Source organism: Coenobita brevimanus, chromosome 58 (genome assembly GCF_032717465.1).
Source record: "Coenobita brevimanus isolate Jiangsu-jjx chromosome 58, ASM3271746v2, whole genome shotgun sequence".
In the NCBI taxonomy this organism is placed as follows: Eukaryota; Metazoa; Arthropoda; class Malacostraca; order Decapoda; family Coenobitidae; genus Coenobita; species Coenobita brevimanus.
Window position 1 is genome coordinate 18,980,721 of NC_137011.1, and position 22,837 is coordinate 19,003,557.

A 22,837-nucleotide genomic window follows, 5' to 3' on the forward strand; every position below is an offset into this window, starting at 1 on the left:
GAACCCCTGTCCTGTAACCACTCTAGCCACTGCTTCTCTGTCAATCTCTTCATTATCGTCGGCCAGCATCGTCAGCAGGACGTTCTCGGGATGCACGAAGAATGAGTTCCTCCTAACCACTTTCAGAGCAACATCCCAGGCCTCTACGTTTGGTAAATTCTCATTCAGATGGACAAGTTGATAATAGTTCTTTGTTCCATCAGTCAGCCTGCAGTTAAACTTGATGTTGAACCATGTGGGAAAGTACACCAAGATACAAAACTCTACCAGTAGAACCAGAGCAAGAGAGGGCTTCTGAACTGATACATAGTGCTGTAGGATTCGGCACCCAAGAGTCATCCTTCGTGAGTGTACAGTCAGACCGACTTCAAGGAGCTGCAGGTCATTGTCCACCAATCCTGAAATGACAGCTTTGAAGATTCTGTAGCCATAGTGTTGGTCTGTATTCAGATCATCAACAGCAGACTCAGGTAATTCAGGGAAGTTTGGATTGGTCACAGGTTGGAACCCCACAACTACCCAATCAGACACTGTGCCATTCAGTTGTTTGCCAATGGGTCCTGCAAAGCTGTCAGGACTGTTTGTGGTTCCGTCGGTGTAGGCAAATACATATTACAATGGCAATTCATTTGTATGCAGTAGACAAATAACCCACTGTAGTGGCTTTTTCATCTCCTCAGGAGCCCGTATCCAACCATTATGCCGTCCTGTCCCAAGTCTACTTATACCAAGTCGGATCACTTCCTTCTAAAATGGCTCCAAGCTGGCGCAGGGGGCGGAGCATAAGAGTGACGTTAGTGGGTATGAAGCCCCAGTTCATTTGACTTCTGACCATGGTCGTGAGTGAATGCTTGCCCCATGAATGTATAAGCACTACCTTCAAGACACAACCCGGTGCGGGGGTGTAAGGGAGGATATGAGGGTGTGAATGGAGGTGTGGGGGTGTGATGGAAGGTGTAAGGGTGTGAGGGAACCTACTGCTTTATTATAGGGTTAAACGAGTCAGCATTTCTTCCCCTTCTTCATTTTCCCTAATTATAAATATTTAATTTGAGTCTGCCCTTTTATGCATTTTCTGTTACATAAGCCTTCTGACGTAACACACAAGACACGCCTCCCTGCGCCCTGATGGAAAGTGAATCCAACTTGGCATTAGTAGGCTCAGGTCCTGTCATAGTAGCTGTTCCATCAGTGCCAACAACCGCCAATGTAGCTGCCAACTCGGTGCCTTTAACTGCATCATAAACAGCCTGAGCAACGTCCAACTTCTTCCATCACTGGGCAATAGGTGAGTTAAATAATAACTAACAGGTTCCCCAACTAGTATACGGTGTAATGTTCCTCCAACTGAACTGTACTGTGCTTCTTATTTGTTCCTTCCAACATCATCAGTGCACTGTCTTTTCGCCCATCTAGATAAATGCTGTCAACAAGCTTGAAATTTACTTGTTCTTCTCTTCATATATGCTCCCTATATTTATCACGTTGGCTGTGCAACTTACTGCAGTCGATGACATGTCTTCTATCATATTCAGATATGATGCCCAACATGCTATTAGTGATTGCAGCAACAGCTCTGTCAGACACCTGATATTGCTCACACATCATAACAAGGTTCTTCCACTCCCTGCGATTATGCTTGCTGCATTGTGCAGAAGCACCTGGTGCGAATTCTGAAGTTACTGCTGTTTCTGTTGTCGTTGTAGACAATGAATCGATGGACAAGTAACCAGATCCGGATGGTTGGTCACTTAAGGAGAGGGAAGATAGAGCAGATCCAGATGCAGTTGTCAAGGGTTCAGATGCAGGAACAGATGTAGATGCAGGTGCATAACACGACCTGTGGATGAATGTTTCATCAGATGGAGTCAACTACACTACAATATCCAGGCATTGACTGATGCAAGCACTCTTCTGGTCTTCATAGAAAGTAAAGTCTTCTTCAGTCATACTCAGTTTGTAGTCCTTCTCCAAATTCTTCTGTTGCTTTTCATCCTTACAAAATATATTGAACAGATCATTAATATCCTTCATTCATCAAAAACGTTCCGCTTCATTTCTTCTTGGGCCATCTGTCGAGTGAAATGAATGATGATATTAGTTTGTGGATCTTCTTCGATATTGTAACCGATGAAGAGGGTAGAGATTACACCATACCAATCTGTCATGAAGCTCGTTTGCAACACTGTCAGAGAAGTTGACCATCTTGAAGTTCTTGGAGTGCGAAATTCTCTCAATGATTTGCCTCTTACTTGGGAGGATGCCTGGTGAGAACTTTCGATGTTGCTGAATGTATGACCACTATGCAGTACTCTGACATTTGTTGCATTCTTGCTAGTCTCCATTATTACATACCAATACACATAACATTGGCATATACGAGCCTTTGATGAACCATAACACAAATCTAACCAATACCTGCATGACAAAGCAACACAATATTTAGGATGTGGCCCAATATATTATGCAATTGATTTCACTTGTGGATAATATAAACTGAGAATCATAATCCCTAAGCAGGTAATTCTGATTTACACCAAGTTTAAAAATTTCCTGTAGTTGACGATTCTTCTGGAGGAATAAAATGAGGGTTGCTGGCATGCGGAAGATGGCACCGCCCCCCAAATAGCATTTTCTCTAGCTTTGACATGTTTGTCGAAGCTTGGTACCTACATTTTTTAAAAATTGATGATAAAAAAAAAACACTCCACCCTAATGGCCACACGATTCTGCCCATTTGGTTGGGGCCTTGGGGAGGTGTTGGGATCTCCTCTGAAACTTTTGCCATATTATGTGATTTTAGATAGGGGAATCTAGGGGAGAGTTAACCCGGCCAAAACCCACAGTTATATGGTTACCACCCAGCGTAGTTAGTTCCTAAGTACAATCAATAATTACCGGACGTAATTTAGATTTTTCGAAGGGAGAATGTTCATTCTACACCATCGAACTGAATTTAACTGTGCACTGTAACAGAGTTTTCCCTGACTGTTACCTGCGAAAGTTGAGTGTCACCAGCTCATTTGGATTACATTCCAGAGAGACGCCACATCATGACCGGACAGCCAGGAAAGTTAGAGAAGTCATTTGTGTGTGTGTGGAGGAGAGATATTAACCCTTTAACCGTGGGCATTGTTTTGGCCTGACTGTCCTCTCCCGCGGGGGTTTCAGCCAAATGTAAACAAGCCTTTAAACCTTAATAACTCTGCACAGAATAAAGCTAGAGAAAAAAAATAAGGTACCATTAGAAAGTACTAACCTTCAGCTTTCCATTGATGTAGGTTTCATGACTTTGTTGACTTTCACAGGACGGGCAGTGCCGTTAGAAGTGAGGGGTGTAAAATCACTATTTTACGCCCCAAACACCAGTATCAAATGCCAACCACTCTCTGATAATGGTAATATAAACATATATCAACACTGCACATACGATAAACACCCAGTCTGTGTTCACTGAGGTAGGAAAAAGGCGCTTCACTGCGGCTGCACCCGCACTTCACTTCGGCTGCACCCCAAGTCACTGCGGCTTCACCCGCTCACTGACGTTTGGGGCGATCTTTTCATTATTTCTAACTTCTAATATTATTTTACATATAATCTGGGCAATATACATTATATTTACACTGCACTTATTACTATATTGCGTCACTGTCGCATCACAGAATTACACAAGTGCCGCAGAATTACACAAGTGCCGCAGATTCTCTTATTACAATATCACTTATTATACTGGCCAATATTTACATTTTTTTCTAGGCAAAATATCCCTTATTACTACATTATCCATTATACAATTATTGGTAAAGCACGTCACTGTTGCATCACTGTATATCACTGTCACTTTCAGTATTTACTCAGAGAGTGGTACTCGGCAAAGCATGGAGTCACAAAGAGAGCGACTTGGCATTCCTGGCACTGGTGTGTGCTCATTTTTCTCGTCCGAGGCCTCCGTGTGGTGTTATGACATACTCTGCAGTGGCCCTGTGACAACCTGCCACCTGCTGCAAGAGGCATTTTCACAAGCTGGTGCCGTCTCATGTAATTGCGGCACTCAAGACGGTCAGGTTGTGTGTCAGAGTGTCGCCTCAGGGTCAATGCCGTCACCTGACCAAATCGTGCAAGCAGCTGCTGCACGACAGTCTTGGAGAATTGTCTCAAGGATGGTTGCCTTATGCCCCCGACTTGTGTCTTGTAGAGGATGAAGGTGTTGAGCATGCACATATCGAGCATGTGCAGGCAAGCCTTCCTGTACCATCGGGTGTCTATCCTGAGACAGTCTATTTCGCCAATCACATATCAGACTTATCAACAAGTCTCATGTTGACATTGTAGTCAATGACGGCATCAGGCTCCATGATTGGCTCTCCCGTCCTGTAGCTGACCTTCCCAGTTCTCTGCAATTCCCCCTTGTGGATGGTGCTGATCATATTCACGACCTTCTTGTCATGCCACCTGATCGCCAGAAGCTTGTCTGACTTCTTCAGGTGCACATCTCCCTTGGATGAGGATGATGCTTCTGGGAAACTTGGCCACTCTTTCCTATAGCTCCGTACAGTGCCAACAGTGCTAATGCCGTGTTCAGCCAGGTATTTGGAGAGTTTCGGTGCTGTGTAATAATTGTCTGTGTACAGCACATGATTCCCACCAAAATACCTCTCCATCAGCACTTTTACAACGGAGCCAGAGAAGCCAAGGGGGTCTTTCCTGTTCACGTCCATTGTGCTTGCAGAGTAGATGACGAAATCAAGGATATACCCCGTCTCACAGTCACACAGCACAAAGAACTTTATCCCAAAGCGGTGGCATTTGCTGGGGATGTACTGCATGAATTTGAGGCGTCCTCTGAACAATACCAGGGATTCGTCTATGACGACTTTCTGCATAGGACGGAAAAATCGCATAAATCGATCCCTAATCCTGTTGAGAAAATCCCTCACTTTCCACAAAGGGTCAGTTTGGGACGGGTTTCCATTGTCAGCTAAGTGCAGGTATCCTAGCAGCTGTCAGAACCGATCCCGTGACATATACTTCCCGAATGTTGGGATAGAAGTAATGTCATCCACGAGCCAGTACTCCTCCAACTCATGTCTCTTGATATGGGGCATCAAGAACATCAGTGCAAAGAACACATACAGCTCTCTGATCCCAACAGGCAACCACGACACTTGCTTTGGTGAGCCAATAGGTCCCAGCCCTTCTGCTGCACACTGAGCTGCATACCTATTGGTCTCATCGCTGACATGCTGCACGATTTCGTCATCCATGAAGGCCAGGAAGTAGTCAACAAAATCATCTCCTGCGTTGCATGGAAAGGCAGGCTGTATTCCAGCATTTGTCATATCAAACGGCGGATTGTGTGGCTGAAAATCTGCACCGTCAGACCAAACAAATGCATCAACTTTCCCTGTGTGTGGTTCAGTGGAAGTGGCAGGTCGCATTGCACTCGTTTCCCCGTGAGAAGGAGCTGAGGTGGAGGCAATGGGTGAGGCAATGGGTGAGGCAGGAGGTGAGGCAGGAGGCGAGCAGGAGGGGGGTGAGTGCGAGGGCGGTGAGTGGGGGGGTGGCGAGGGTGAGGGAGCTGAGCGGGGGGCAGGCGGGGGGGTTACTGACCTGGTGCGTGGTGAAATTTGACCCTTTATTCCCCGCCTATCACCTCGCCTATCACCTCGCTTATCGCCCAGCTTTGCCCTCCAACTGCCACGCATCCCCTTTGTTCTAGGCCGGCCTGCCCTGCTTACCCTGCCTGCACGGCCTGCACGGCCTGCCTTCCCTCGCTGTGCAGGCTCTGGGAATTCATATTCCTCAGATGATGTAGACTGAGAAGAGGGCACGGCAGAAGATGAAGATGATGTGAGGGCAATAGGGCTAGGGGAATGGGAAAGTGGTGGGAAATGCTTACTAGGGCCTGGTGTAGGAGACGTAAGTCTGCGCTTCACTCCCTTCCCACGTGCAACACCAATTTTCCCCATAGGCGCCTGCCCTTTCCCAGAGTAAGTTGGGGGTGGTGGGGGGGAAACTACACGCTCACTTTCATCACTGTCACTGTCAATGGTAAAGGGTTCACCACCAATCACTGCAAAATCATCACTACTTGCTGTAAGTGTATCACTCTCACTGCCACAATCCAGAGTAGTACTTACAGTTTTGTCCAGCTCTGTTCTAATTTCTGGAGTGCTCAACCCCTTCTGCCTCGCCGTCGGCAGTTCCTTCACCGGTGTAGAGGTCGAAGGCACACTAGCACTGATCATTTGCGAGGAGGAAACGAGCAACGATGAGTCGGAACGGAGCGCCATTATCACGCACAGAGCTGGACAGATACTGACTGATGCATGTCAGGGCAGGGGTGGGGGGGGCCCCCCTCGGGGTGGGAGGAGGGAGGTGTGGGATGGCTGGCATGAAAGAACTCGACAGCTACTCTTGCGTGTGACAATTTGCGCACAGGAAAAATGCGCAGTGTTCAAAATATTCACGAACATTCCAGAATGACACCCGCGGTTTGGTCCAGTTTTGTTAATGTCATTCTGGAATGACACCCGCGGTTAAAGGGTTAATGTTCCTTTTCGCACTATGTAGAGCAGTGATGGTGTATAGTGATGACAAATACTTATGGATTCTGAAGGCCAGGGCATGGTTAGCTGGAATTTTTGTGTTTGGGAAGCATGCCGTGACCTGTGTAGATTATTCTTAGGCAAATCTTTTGTTTTGTTGTGCTTTGCTTTATTCAGAATTTGATGTTAAATCTTTCATTGCATTTACTTTTACGATGTAAATTGAGGATCCTCAAACCAAGATACCCATAGTGATTAATGCTATTTTATGAAAAATAAATAAATAAATAAATAAAATGAAGAGGTAGGCTCCCACCAACATTAAGTTTGACTGACACACTTTCACTCACTTTTTGACACTGTCAGATGATTATCACAGACTCACAGTATTACATTATGAACCGGGGCGTATATTATATGTCTGAGTGTAGCTTGACCATTATCAACGTTTTCAGATCTTGGCATGAGGAAGACAGTAAGTTGTGACCAGCCATGTAAATCATACAATATTGCATGTATACAAGTCTGCGTAAGCTGTCCTTGGTATGACGGAGAGGATAATGCAAAGTGTGATTTGAGAAGACAGAATGTAAGAATTTAGACTAGAGCCAAGAATATCTTAACTATATTAAAGCATACGCCAGTGCCGTAAGTAGGTTGCATAATTACTTAAAATAGAGTATAACAGGTGATTCAGCTGCCAGAACAAAATGAGGGCTCTGAAATGGAAACGGGTAAGTTTACAGACAGACAAAACATACAGGGTAATAAACTCAAGAAAGTGTGCTGGAAGAGAACAAATCAGACTGACAATAGAGAGAAGCGAGTGAGATTAGGGAGAGGCCTTTATAATCGTCTTTCACTGATCTGGTACCGTGAACCAGGCTTATTCTGCTGTTGCTGCGGCTGCTGATGTTTTTTTCCTCTTTTTTATAAGACCAGTCCCATATATCTATGGAACAAAATGATGATTGTTGACAAAGAGGGTAACTCCCAGTGTGATGCTACGGTGAACTGGGAAAGACTTTGAATTGATGAGGTTGAGTTCCTGGATGCAGTTATAGAAAACATCAGTAGTCACACAGTCGTGGACATAAATAATCACCTATCCTCCGGTACCACGTGCCTTAAGCTGGCTCCTGCTCGGCAAGTCACACTAGAGAAGGAGGGGCTGAAAGGGAGGGCAAGAGAGAGAAGGGAAGGTGGGTGGAGGACGAGTGATGGTGCGAGGGTGGAGTAAGGGGGAGGAGGGAGGGGAGGTAGGGGAGGGAAAATGAAATGCGATGTCGTGGTCGCATAATTTGTCTATTTTCTTACAGTCTGGGCATCATATAAAGGAGTTAATATTCGGTAGATAATGCTGCATTACACATTGTATAGCGGCGTCAGATAACAAGCTTTAGATAGGTTGTGATATCGTAGGCTGGGCCGTGAAAGAAATTTACCGACATGACAGATCAAACATTAGTACGGAGCCAATATTTGTGTTTATCCGTGAATTTTGACTTCGGAGACTTCGGATGCAGAATGGAATCAGGATGGCTTTGACTTCCGTAATGTTTGTATAAGAAACGTCCTCTACCATTACATGTAAATAAATTGTGGTCCTAAGTATGACATCCAGCCTTTGACACGGCCCTGTCAACAGTAAATATGAGCATCCACTCGCTGTACACTCCTTCTACAGAGTCACCATCATGTCAACTATTTTATGGCATCTCGATGTGAAAAGTCTGTTGAAAATAATTGTGCATAAAAGGTAAATAAATCTGATGCCTGTGCACATGGGTGGATACAATAACGATATCTCATAATCTGTTAGAAGGAAAATGAAAGAAAATCCCACCCAAACTCCCAAAATGTAACTAAGTTAATGTTTACCGACACTAGTCAAGCCAAAGCAACCAGGAAAGCCTTAGTAAGTAGTCCAGTGACCTGTCTCGATAACCTCTTGCGGTTTTCCCGTCACCGAGGAAACAATGTTGTTGATGGTTTGCTGGTTTCGTGCGAACAGCTACCACTCGTCCTTGGTGTGCTTGAGGAGGTAGGCCCGTGCCCTCTCGTTCTCTGGTTCCCACGCGTTGACAATCTGGGCCCACACAGTCTCGATGGCTCTGCACTAATGTTTGATCTGTCACGTCAGTATATTTTTCTTACGAGCCAGCCCTTGATATCACCACCTATATCTAAAGCTTGTTGCTGGTGCAGCTATACAGGATGTAATGCAGCATTATCTACCCAATATTAACTCCTTTATATCATGCCCTGAATGAAAGGAAATAGACAAATAATGTGACCAACACTTCCAATCTCGTTCTCCCTCCCCTACCTACCTTCCCTCCTCTCGCTCTCTCCACCCCCACACCATCACTAGTCCCACCATCCACCTTCCCTTCTCTCTCTGGCCCCTCCCTCTCAGACCCTCTTATTCTAGTGTGACTTGCCGCGCATAAAGGAGGCAGCCTGAGGCACGGGATAACGGACGATAGATGATTATTTATGACCACGACTGTACAACAGAAATGGAATGTAGATTGGCACAACGAAAGAAAGTGGCTGGTGCTATACCTTGATATAAATCAAGAGATCCGAGCGTGATAGCTTCAAGACGACTACATGGAGTGGCTTATTACTGCTCTCATTAACATATGGGTGTGATATTAGTGTGGCATCAAAATTTGGGATTTATGACAAACTTGTGTGGAGTGTGGAGTTTGCATAAAATAAGAAATAATTTGATTAAAGAAAGATGGAGTGAGGAGTTTGCATAAAATAAGAAATAATTTGATTCAAGAAAGATGGAGTGAGGAGTTTGTGGGCAAGAGCGTTTACCAGAACGTTCTTAGATGATATGTTTAGGTCAAAATCAAGAGAATAGATATGAACTGGGCTGTGAAAAGAGTGAATGTGAGAGAGTTTCAAGGTGAGGTGAGGCGTGGTATGCTAAGAAGAAAATGGACTGATATGGTAAATAGGTTTGGTATAGGACTGAGGTATGAAGGTTGGCCAGACTAGGACGCTGACATCCAATCAAGCTGGCTGGGTAATTTTTTTACGAAAATGTGCATGAATAGGATCTACCACCTCTTTCTAGACTTGGCAGTCGTTGAAGTGACTCTCTGATAACTAATATGAAGCCCCGTCTACAACAGTGTACTTATCAATAAAATGCCTTTGTTGGCGAAGTACGAATGAGTCCATTTGATTTAGAAAACATTGAAATGTCTCCTTACGCCCCGAGGATGCCTAGAGTCTATTGATGGCTATCTACCAGCCAAGTTTCATGCCTTTACGACAAACTGTCTGGCCTGTGGCCCTCTTTTGAAGATTTTCGATATGCTGCACTTGTCGCGTGTCACGTGGCATTGCACCTATTGGATGTGATGAAACCTGTCAAAAACAATTTTTGAAGAATTGCGTTATCATAGGTGCAAACCACGCAGTGATTGGCCCTGTAGTTGCTGAGATAAAAGCTTTTCAAAAACGTTACAGTCGGGCCGGGCTGAGCAGGGCTGGGTTGGGCCCCTTGTACGTGAGCAAATGCCACATGACGAGAAACTAGAGAGGGCTTCACCCTCGCCCGTAATCAGAATGGGCTAACCTTACAGTAATTACTCATTTAGTATTACCAATCCAGCATAGCAGGATGGTATCATTTTCGGTAAAGCACCTTACAACGTTGCGCTTGATTTAGGCTGTGTGTGTGTGTGTGTGTGTGTTCTTACCTAATTGTTCTTACCTAATTGTATCTTTACAGGAATGAGTCAAGCTCGTACTGCCCCGTGTCTTAAACCATATTTATTGTACATATCCTTAAATTTGTGAATTGTTTTGGCACACACTATTTCATTCGGTAGTGCATTCCTTTGATCAATTGCTCTGTTTGGGAAACTGAATTTCCTTACGTCTTTATCACCTCTCTTCTTATTCAGTGTTTTGCAGTGTATTTGTATTTTTGCGGCATCTGCAAACATATTCAGATAGCTCTCATTTCCAGTGTTACTGTATATATCACTTATATACACTAAAAACATGATTGGTGCCAGCACTGAACCCTGTGTGTGTGTGTGTGTGTGTGTGTGTGTGTGTGTGTGTGTGTGTGTGTGTGTGTGTGTGTGCTTTAACTCCTTATAGGCTATTTGTTGGATATGAATCACACTTCCCAAGTGAGTTCAGCTGGTTAATGGGAAAGTCCTCCACTGAACACAATTTTGCAACCATGAATTTTAGGGGGTTAGGTCTCCTCGAAAAAAAAAAAAAGTGAAAGGAGGGACGATATGGCTTTAATGTCTTGCTGCATGTTGTGAAGTGGACTTTCATCCATAATGCTGTATTTGGCGATAGTGACTTCCCAATGATTCTTGAGGGGTCAACCCCCTCCCAAAAATAAAATCGATCAGAAATAAGAGAAAATGAGCACATGGATATCAATCATCTGATTAAGAAATCTCAAAAGTAGGGAAAGAATGACAGATATAGTGATATGGTTTTGATATCTTCTTACAAGTTGTACAATGGACCTCAACTGCAATGCGACACATGGGGAGTGTGCTCCCCCAGTAAGTCTTGGGAAAGCTAGCATGCTCTTAAAAATATAAACAATCAGAAATAGAAAATAGACTTTAATTAAACTTCCCAGGTTACTCCGAAGGTCTTCCACTGTATACAATTTTCCACACACTATTTTAGTGGGGTCAGCCTCCCTCACCAAATTTAACTTTCACGGGTATAGTGAATGGATGTTTTGGTACAAGCTGTACATTGAACTCTCATCTGTAATGCGATATTTCGGGAACTTGATCACCCCAATCATTCTTAAGGGGTGAGCCCTTACCTATAATGAAAATGATAAGAAATAGGGGATTTTAAAAAAAATAACAGAACAGAGGAAGGAAAAAACAAATGAATACAAAAAAATAATCCATACACAGGGCTTTCAAAGAAATCATCACATATATCGCAGGACTCGGTATGCAATTTTCATGTTTTCTCTGAATGCACGGAAAGAAACTGCACGTCTACTTAATTTAAATGTTTACAGATTTTGATAAAGCTTAATGTTTAATCATATCCTTGGGCCTACCTGAGTTTTGGTGAATGGGTGAGGACAATTAACATGGAGTTGGTGATCGCAAGTGTGTTGTGGATGTTTTGGAGACAGTGGATTGGGAGGTACGTGAGGAAGAGGAGCCTCGTTGACCACACCAGGAGGTGGCCCTTGAGGGACCACTCAGCAAACCTGGCGAGGAAGGCTGGGTCATCGCTTACCACCACCATGGTCACAGGCCATGACATCTGTCGCAGCTGAGGATGAGTAGAGGATGGTTCACTGACCAACTCATTTTAGCAGTAATCTGAGAGTGACCTACCGTGCCTAGCTCTAACATGAATTACCTACCTTGCCAACCTGACTGGCCACCCGCGAGAACTGTGTCACGTTAGCGTCCTGGCCATCCACCGCCACCTCAAACACAGAAACTCCCCATGGTGCTGCAACCTCATCCACACGCACAGACTAGTAAACAAAATATGACGGTTCATGTAATTCAGTTTAATAGAAGTAGGTCGTTGAGACAAAACTTGCTTTCACTGCTGTCAGTACTTTGCAGAACTTTTTCAGTCACGACAATTGTAAAAGTTTTTGCCCAAAGAAACCTGCGGTAATTCGTGTATCAATAGGTGTAAGCATTGAGCACGCCAGAATATACGAACAGAGTAATGCATGTATCTACATGGAAGTAGAAATCAATGAAAGAGATGTAATTATAATCAGCAACCAAGAAAAATGTTATGTTAGCTATGGATAGATTTCAGGAGAGGACGCGAATGTTAGACTAAATTTAAAAATAATAGGCTAATTTAAAGAATAATAATTGTAAGTGAAAAGACAGTAAATTTACCTTACTTATACAAAAAAAGTGTTTTTCTAATGACAGGCGGAGGTAATTTATACAGGTATTCAGGTCAAGAGAGACATTTCAATCTGAAGGGACTAGATACAGCCTTTTTAAAGGTTTCCATTACTAGAAGTCTCCCTTGCGCTAAATAATGTCTTTTTCGAAGTAGCAAGAATAAACTGAAATTAAACCACCATCAGTGTTAATGTGTCCCTTGAAGTCCTTACCGATTGGCTTCTCTGCATGATAAGGATAACGAAGTCTCCGTGCAGTGGCGTGGCTCCCAAGAAGGCGTTCAGTGCATCCACGTCTCCAGAGCTATATGTACTCCCATCTATGATAAGGCAGTGCTCGTTTTTTAAATATCCCAATAACTATGTCCCCTCAATAATAAGTGTATCGTACCTTTTGGAGTTCATTGAATATGAGAATGAGCAAATTCTTCTGACAGACAGATATATTAACGTGGTATTCTACTTCAAGCTATATACCATTCCATAATGCATGTTTTATATATAGTCTATCTATCTATCTATTGCCAGACGCCTCAATCCCGTTTGGGGTGGCCACACACAAATCGCCTCCAAGTCGCCCTGTCCCCCGCCATTTCACTGCCCTGCTCCCAACTCACACCCCCCTCTCTCATAAACCTCTCCACCCCATCCCTCCATCTCATCCTCGGCCTCCCCCTCCCTCTTCCCCCCTCCACCTCACTCACATACACTCTCTTCGTCAGTCTTTCACCCTCCATCCTCTCCACATGGCCAAACCACCTCAGTGTGTTCCTCATAACGCTTCCTATCACATCCACATCCACACGACAACGCTTCTTTATATCCTCATTCGTCAGCCTGTCTCTCCACGTGACTCCACAGGCTCCTCTTAAATAACTCATTTCCACTGCTCTCACTCTTGACTTGTGTCCTTCCAACAATGTCCAAGCTTCACTTCCGTACGTTAGAGTTGGTATCACAATACTGTCATGTAGTAACTTTTTCACTTCCATGCTCACTTCCCTATTTCTTATCACTGCTTTCAAAGAACCAGCAACCTTTCTTCCCTGCTGTACCCTTTCAAGCACTTCACCCTCCAAACCTCCATCCTTACTCATCACACTACCCAAATACTTAAACGTACTCACATTTTCCAATTCCTCACCATCCAACCTCGCTGTACATTCACTAACTTCACCTCTCTCAAAGACCATCACTTTACTCTTCCCTACATTCACCTTCAGGTTCCGTTTCTTACACACTCTCCCAAACTCATCCACCAAGCCTTGCAGCTCCCCTCTGTCTTCACTCAACAACACAGTATCATCTGCAAACAACAGTACAGGGAGTTTCCAAACACTATCCTCTCTCACCAGGGCCACTCCAACATCCACTACCCTACCTTGTACCTCTTTTATTACCCTATCCATGTACAGATTGAACAACCATGGAGACATGACACATCCCTGTTTCAAACCAACTTTCAAAGAGAAAAAATCACTTAGTTCACCATCGACACGCACTGCAGCCTTCGCACCATCGTACATACTCTTCACAGCATTCAACAACTTCCCATCTACTCCATATATTCTTAACACTTTCCACAATCCTTGTCTATCCACCCTGTCATATGCTTTCTCCAAATCCATGAAAGCCGCATACAACTTCTTTCCCTTCTCTAGAAACTTTTCCACTAAAGATCTAAGAATGAATATCTGATCTACACAACCTCTTCCCTTCCTAAAGCCTCCCTGTTCTTCTCCAACTAATTTCTCTGTTCTTTCTCTATATATAGTCAAGCAATAAATGAATATCAAGAATATTAATAATTACTCTTCTGTCACAAAGTAACCCATGTACAACAATGTTTCAACATATTTCAAAATGTTAAATACACTGCTGTTGTTGGTTGTAGTGTTAACCCCTCAGCGTCACAAAGTAACCCATCTACAACAACACTTCAGCATAAGAATGTTAAATATACTGCTGTTGTTGGTTGTAGTGTTACTGTTACTCGTCCCTGGTTCCAAACTAATGTAGCAAAATGACAGCCTTTCCAATTCACTGGACTGCTACTAGTAACCTTGGTGAGAATGCATTATGTCTGAAGTTCCAAACTTTACTGTCTTCACTTTAACCAAGCCCAAAATAGACATCTCTCCATCTTAAGTTTTATCTATGTCTATCTATTGTTAGACTCCTTAATCCCGTAAGACGTGGCCTCACATAAATTGTCTCTACGTCTTCCTGTCCTCCGCCATTTGGCTGCATTCCATCCAACTCACACTTCCCTCTTTCATAAAATGTCTATCCACTCAATCCCTGCATCTCACTCTTGGTCTCCTGCTCCTCCTCTCCTCCTCCACATCACTCATCTATACTCGTCATGTAGTTAAATTCACATTCTCCATCTTCTCCACATGGCCAAACCATCTCAAAGTATTTCTCTTCGCATATTTAGGTACATACATATCGGCACCAAAACGCTGCCTTACTTCCCCATGTGTCTCTTAATCTTTCTATATAACTCCGCACACTCCTTTCAAAAAATTCATTTCTTCAGCTCTCATTGTTGGCTTGATTCCTTTCAACAGGGTCCAAGCTTCACTTCCGCATGTCAGAGTGGGGATCACAAGACTTTCATGCAGCGCCTTTCTTTTTTTTTTTACTTCTTTGCTCATTTCCCTATTCTTCATGACTGTTTTCAATGGACCAGCAACCTTTCTTATCTGTCGCACCCATTCAAGCACGTCATCCTCTAAATTTCCATTCTTACTCATCACCACACTACCTAAGAACCTGAATGCACCAGCATTATCTATTTTTTTCACCGTCCAGCATCACTGTGCATGCCGCGATTTCCTTTCTCTCAAAGACCATAAATTTACTCTTATCGACATCCACATATATATTGTTTCCTATATACCCTTCAAAACTTATTCCACAAGCCTTGTAGCTCACATTCATTTTCACATAACAATACGGTATCACCAGCAAACAACAGAAAAAGAAATTTTCACACGCTACCGTCTCACATTAGAGGCACTCCAATGTCCAGTGCCCCACCTACCAAGTATGGCCTGGCCTCGTTTTCAGGTTCTCAGCCTTGACCTTGGCCCCGCCCTCTACAGGTCGCTCACATCTCGACCTCGATCTTGAGGCCAGGTGAAAAGTGTAAAGACCTCACAATATTCCCTAGGCCAGATCCACATGATGCAGAAGTTGGTCAAGTGCACACACACACACACACACACACACACACTAACACACACACACACTAGGAAAGGAGGGTAGGGAGAGCGTTGGTCTGAGTTAGGAATATAGTTATCTGTGGTAGGACAGGGCTTATTCCAGATAGAATGCTGATCGCACCTGCCAACAGCTCTCATAAACTTTTTCTTTGTGTATTACGAGTACACAACATGTAAAATCGTAATAATTTACACACATATGCCTTAAACGGATGTTCATAGCAAGTACGAAGAAGACCAACAGGTTGTGTGAAAAAATAAAATTTCGTGTAGACAATCAGTGAAAAGGAAACTTGTAAGACTGGGCTGTGAGAGGGTGGGGGTTGGAGGAGGGTATAGTGGCGTGGGGAAAGGTAGTGCGGTGGGGAGGGTTGATGAAAGCAAGGGGGAGAGGGTAGCATGACTGTACTAAAGATTACAAAGGAAAACACACAGCAGTAGATTTACTGGTCTGGTATAGGGTATTTGTAATAGGATAGATCGTATTTGTGGAAAAAGTACGTACATGGGAAAGCACACTGCAAAACACATACTGGACCTTTCAGGGCTATTTGTTGCATGATAGGTTTTATCTAACAAAGGAGTACAAAAGAAAGCACACAGCAACATAATTTATGTACTGGTCTTTCGAAGGTACTTGTCACAGAATTGGTTGTATCTAACGTCATTATTTTACAAGATCTAATCTAAGAGAGGATATAAGTAAAACATCATCTACAGATCAATACCACGTCACCACTCTAGGAACAATATTACTAAAATAATTATGTGTAAATGTTCTAAAAACAAATAAGTGCCTCGCGGCCCTGTCAGGCCGCTTATTACTTGTCCAAATTAGAGATGTCTCTGAACCACACTTGCCCGAAGGAAAGCCGTTTCTGACAACCTACCACCATTTCCATGATCACAGCTATGACCACTAACATAGTTACCACCACCACCATCACCATAATCATAGCTGCCATCAACACCAGCATAAGCACCACAGTTACCACCACCGCCACCGCCGAAGTTACCACCACCACCATCACCACCAATGTCATGACCTCTACCATCACCATAACAGCAATCACCACCATCACGATCATCATAGCTACCACCACCACCACCACAGCTACCATCTCCATCGTCATCATCACAGCTGCCATCACCATCACCACGACAGCTACCACAATTTCCTGCTGAATATAATCGTCTCTTCCCAATATCAATGATGTAATAGATATCATAATGTTAATCTACAACATCCCCCTCCTCTCCCGCACTAAGGGAGGGGGGGAGGGTCATCTTGATGTGGTGGCCAGGCTTGAGGCATGGCTGGCAGTGCCACCTACAGTACTTGGGAGGCGTGCCCACCTTTGTAGAGTTCGGCATCTATTGGCCTCGTGGACCAAGCATTCTCCTTGCATCACTGGTAAAGGAGGCCTGCTGGCAATGTTGCTCGTCCCTGTCCATCTTCCATTTTAGGTGGGGCTTTTGCCTCCCCGTATTTTTGCCACGCATAGCGTCCCATAATGCTTGGAAATGGGAGTCCTAGGGGTTGAGTGATGCTGCATGATGCACCTTGGAGCTAGCAACACACCTCTTTTGTCCCCTATTCTGGCTGGACAGACAACCTGTCGGAGCCCGATCATGTCAACTGGCTGGTCACTTGTTGGCTAGGGTCAAGTGGGCACTCACGGGCCTGGTGGCTCCTATTGTTCTGGGGTCACCCTTCCCTTGGTTCCTTGGTGGTTACTTGCATATACTATCTCACTACCTCTGGGGTCACCAGCGGTGTTTTCCCTGGCAAATGACCTCCCCTTGTTGGTCTCAGTTGTGGGTGGAGGGTTGAGGAAGTGAAGTTTTGTTTGCTGTTGATGGCATGTCTGATTAAAAATGCTAATGACGCTGCATCTCTCCCTAGGGACAATCTTCAGATGCTTCTCCCCTTATTGCTACTAAAGAGCCTTACTAGGCCCTCGACAACTGTCCTTCATTACCCCAGCATCCAAATGGTACTTGGGAGTGTTCACTTCGGGCTCGTGCAGTTCTGTGTTTAGGCACAGACAATACGGTGCCTGCATCATATGCGAAATGTCTAGTGCTGAATTCCTCTGTGGGTAGGTCAGTGCTGGATACTGACATTTATCATTTGCTCCATGCCATTGTTAGTGCATGTGGCAGAGAACCTAAAATCTCTTTTCAAGGGGATGGAAGCACCCTTGTTGAGTTGTTCTTCCCAGAAGAAAACTCCCATTTAATGGCTCTGACTTCTGTTTTTGGTGCAGATGTTTCGTGTGTTACCACTTTAACCTATGTGGGATGTCATTTTATCACGTGACCTCTTCTGATACTCGATAGCAGTTGGAGGAACAGCAGTCATCTAGTGTGGTGACTGTTGAGCACCTGCAGAAGAAAAAAGATGGCGTTCTGACCTTAATTCCGACCTCATTCCTGACATTTGACAAGTTAACATTGCCTGATTCTGTGAAACTTGGTTGGCTGCCACGTCCTGTGAAGTTGTATGTGTCAAACCCAAAGTGGTGCTTCCACTGTCAGGCTGGTTTTCCTTGTGTATGTGTCTCCTGTAGCGAACCGAGCCACACCAATTACTGACCAGGACCCCTTAACCCCCTGATTGCGTTTAAGGTGGTGAGAACGATACCCCTGTTGCAGCAATCAACACAAAAGTTACCCATTTTCAATGCAATAATTTTCATATTAATACACGACACAACAAAATAAAGCAAGCACAAGAAAGCGAAACTTTTCATCTTACCCATGAGCACATCACTGAATGTTCAGATGCTCATACGGTGCCGTAAAGAGAGGTGGAAGCACCGCCATTTTCGGTGTTTTTTTTGGGGCTGCTGTAGCTGTCTGTCACGCACCACCAACCACACAGCCACTCAGCACACTTCATTTTCCAACCACGCACCAGTATACACATCACTTTGCATTATCTTGAATGATTCACTTAGCACTTCAAATTCATTATCTTACAGATATTATAAAACAAAATAGTGTGATATTGAACTGTGAAAAACTACTCAGTAGTCGTAAATGACGCTAAACTCAACGAAAGATATTTACTTAGCATACACCAGACACTTTCACTTTCCTTATATTTTAGTCACTTACACTTACTCTCTATTACTTATTTACATTGGAGTGATACCAAACCATGAAAAACTACCCAGTAATAGTAAATGACGCTAAACTCAATGAAAGATATTTGCATAGCCTACAGCAGAAACTATCATTTTCCTATTATTATAGTCACTTACACTTACACTTACTCTCTGTCAATTAGATATGTTCAATCACTTTTCCAGAGGGGCTAGAACTTGACGAATGTGTAAAAGTCACGTTAGTGTAACATGGGGTTGGCGCTGCTTGGGGTATGGTTTGCTGGCATGTTTTCTCAGAGGTTTTACAGTATATTCCACACTAGAATCACTAGAATCTCTGTCACTAGAAGGTGCATACTTCCTTTTCTGTTCAATACGACCCCTAGCACCTCTTTTCTTGGTAACACCACGTAAAGCTCAGGGCTGGGGCAAACGCCACAAACCACCTGTAGATGCCATGACTTCCTGATGCAAACTGGGCTCACGTGGTTGGGTAATGCGTGAAGCGGTGTGGAGGATGTTAAAAGGACAACCTGGCAACCCTAAGTGTGATTGGATGGACACACAAAGTACTCATGCCAAAATACAGGGCGCAGCTTTTGAAATAAATTCGTGGATTTTAAACGGAATGGTGCAGCCTGTCGATCAGACCTTTTAAAGGGAATGTCATGGCCAAGGGGTTAAATGCAATTACTGTGGGGGTCCCCATGCTGCATCTTCTCGAATTTTTACTTGCTACTGACTGAAAAAGGAGATTTGACCATTCGTACACAAGAGAAAGTTTCATTTCTAGAAGATAAGAGGAGGGCCCAGACTTGCTTCTGTCCTTTCTAAAGGACCTACGCACAGAAGTTGCCTTGACTCATTCCAGTGCCCACTTCTCTGTCTGGTGATTTGCCAAATGCTGTCCTCAAGACTAGTATTACATGTAAGATTGGTGCTCACTCACCCTCTTCTCAAACTGTTTCTGTCTCCACATCGGTGGCTGAGGGGTTGCCCACTCCCGAGGTGGTGGCGGATATCCATGTTGTGTGTTTCCTTGTCCCGATTTGTCCAATATGCCTGAAGTTCCATCTGTACCTGGAAAGGATCAGTGTGGCTCTTCAGTATCCTCTGAGCCTGAGGACCATCCACCTAAGTTCTGTTGTGGAACCTTGTAAAGACCTCTTTGCTGTTCCCCTTGCCATGGAGTTTCAGTAGTCTAGCCAGGTGCAGGGTGAAGCTGGTAAATTCCCAGGGGTTGGCTCCCTCATGGGGATGAAGTTGTGTGGATCGTTGATAATTCATTTCCACCAAATGGTTCTGTGGACTCTGCCTCTACTTCTGAAGCTTCTGGTGGTGGCACTTGCCACCCTACTTCACCTAGGCTGGCCTGTCAGCCATCTTCCATGCAATCAGTTCTTCCCACCTAGAAGCAGTGTACTGTAAAACTCTCTTCTTCGTCCTCACGTTTGCTTTCAGATGGTCGACACAATGTGTGGGTTCCGGGTGGTTGGCAGTCCCTTTCTCGGGGTCTTCCTAAGCATCAGTCCAAACCTGCTCACTTGTCAGGGGCTATGCAGTCCCGCACCTCTAAATGGATTAAAGTAATCAACTTTGCCTGGTCTAGTAAATGTTGCTCTGCAGTGGAACTGCAGAGGTGTCAGAGCCAATTGGGAGGACCTTCAACTGCTTCTGTCAGAGTTTTACCCTTTCTGTGTCTGCCATCAGGAAACTATCTTTGAAAGCAGGCCTCTTCCTGCTCGCATATGATACACAGCTTTCTACTCACCACCTCATATACACTGTGGTTCTCAAGGAGGCTGTGTTATTCTGTGCTGTACAGAAATTCCATTAATTTCATTTTCTGTACAGTCCCCCCTACAGGTTGTGGCTGTTCAATTACACCTGGAGAGGACTTACATAATAGTAGCCTTTATATACTACCCTCTGTACCTGTTACACGTGCTGATCTTGATCACCTTATTTGTCAACCTCCTTGGCCATTTATTCTCCTAGGTGACCTAAATGGGCATCATGCTTTGTAGGGTGATACTCTGCCTAACTCCTGTGATGATCTCCTGGCATCTTTGATTCAGGATTGAGACCTGGTTCTTCTGACTACCGGTACTTTATCTGTTTTTGACATTACATTGGTCTCCCCTGATTGTTTGGTGGACCTTTCTTGTCAGACTTTGCCAGATTTGCATGGTAGTGATCTTTACCCTATTGTAATGAGAGGCAGAAGAGAGAGTTATATGTAGAAAGAAAGAGAGAGGTGAAAAGATTAGTAAGAGAGAGTAAGACGAGAGTGGATGAGGAATTTGGAAGGAATTTGAGTGTAAAGTGGAGGGACTGTAAGAAAATGTTCTGGAAAGAGGTGAAAAGAGTAAGACAGGGTGGAAGTGAAGTTAGCAAGGGGGGTGAAAGATAAAAATGGTAGATTACTAGTGGAGAAGGGAGAAAAAGTGAGCAGTTGGAGAGGACACTTTAAGGAATTGTTGTACATAGAGGATGGAAGTAATGCGAGTGTAAGTGGCTGGGTAATGGCTGGGAGAAGGAGGGAGGTGAGAAGACAGGAAGACATCAGTAGGATAGAAGTTGTGGAAGCAATGAAGAAAGTTAAATCAGGGAAAGCCCCAGGAATTGATGGAGTGTGTGGTGAAATGCTGAAGCATGGGGGAGAGATAGTAGTAGAATGGATGTGGAAGATGTGCAGATTGGCCTGGGAGGAAGGTAGAGTCCCGGAGGATTGAAAGTCAGGTATAATTATTCCCTTGTACAAAGGAAAAGGGGAAAAAGAAGTGTGTGGTAATCATAGGGGCATTTGTCTTCTTAGTATAATAGGAAAAGTGTATGGTAGGATACTTATTGACAGAGTTAGAGAAAGAACAGAGAAATTAGTTGGAGAAGAACAGGGAGGCTTTAGGAAAGGAAGAGGTTGTGTAGATCAGATATTCATTCTTAGATCTTTAGTGGAAAAGTTTCTAGAGAAGGGAAAGAAGTTGTATTTGGCTTTCATGGATTTGGAGAAAGCATATGACAGGGTGGATAGACAAGGATTGTGGAAAGTGTTAAGAATATATGGAGTAGATGGGAAGTTGTTGAATGCTGTGAAGAGTATGTATGATGGTGCGAAGGCTGCAGTGCATGTGGATGGTGAACTAAGTGAATTTTTCTCTTTGAAAATTCGGTTGAAACAGGGATGTGTCATGTCTCCATGGTTGTTCAATCTGTACATGGATGGGGTAATAAAAGAGGTACAAGGTAGGGTAGTGGATGTTGGAGTGGCCCTGGTGAGAGAGGATAGTGTTTGGAAACTCCCTGTACTGTTGTTTGCAGATGATACTGTGTTGTTGAGTGAAGACGAAGGGGAGCTGCAAGGCTTGGTGGATGAGTTTGGGAGAGTGTGTAAGAAACGGAATCTAAAGATGAATGTAGGGAAGAGTAAAGTGATGGTCTTTGAGAGAGGTGAAGTCAGTGAATGTACAACGAGGTTGGATGGTGAGGAATTGGAAAATGTGAGTACGTTTAAGTACTTGGGTAGTGTGATGAGTAAGGATGGAGGTTTGGAGGGTGAAGTGCTTGAAAGGGTACAGCAGGGAAGAAAGGTTGCTGGTTCTTTGAAAGCAGTGATAAGAAACAGGGAAGTGTGCATGGAAGTGAAAAAGTTACTACATGACAGTATTGTGATACCAACTCTAACGTACGGAAGTGAAGCTTGGACGTTGTTGGAAGGACACAAGTCAAGAGTGAGAGCAATGGAAATGAGTTATTTAAGAGGAGCCTGTGGAGTCACATGGAGAGACAGGGTGACGAATGAGGATGTAAAGGAGCGTTGTGGTGTGGATGTGGATGTGATAGGAAGCATTATGAGGAACACACTGAGGTGGTTTGGCCATGTGGAGAGGATGGAGGGTGATAGACTGACGAAGAGAGTGTATGTGAGTGAGGTGGAGGGGGGAAGAGGGAGGGGGAGGCCGAGGATGAGATGGAGGGATGGGGTGGAGAGGTAGATGAGAGAGGGGGGTGTGAGTTGGGAGCAGGGCAGTGACA

The 22,837-nt window shown here is 44.2% G+C and overlaps 1 protein-coding gene across 1 annotated transcript in view; it reads right to left on the reverse strand.

Moving 5' to 3' along the window:
* Positions 1–19,781, reverse strand: part of LOC145402667 (uncharacterized) — a 98,079-nt gene extending 78,298 nt beyond the window's left edge. The window contains exons 1-6 of the mRNA XM_080274649.1: positions 19,752–19,781; positions 18,207–18,338; positions 17,644–17,749; positions 12,673–12,779; positions 11,947–12,063; positions 11,632–11,852 (exon numbers count right to left, since the gene is read on the reverse strand). Of these exons, the coding sequence (XP_080130775.1) occupies positions 11,632–11,852; positions 11,947–12,063; positions 12,673–12,779; positions 17,644–17,749; positions 18,207–18,338; positions 19,752–19,781 (713 nt within the window). The remainder of the gene's footprint in view (positions 1–11,631; positions 11,853–11,946; positions 12,064–12,672; positions 12,780–17,643; positions 17,750–18,206; positions 18,339–19,751) is intronic.
* Positions 19,782–22,837: the final 3,056 nt, after the last annotated feature.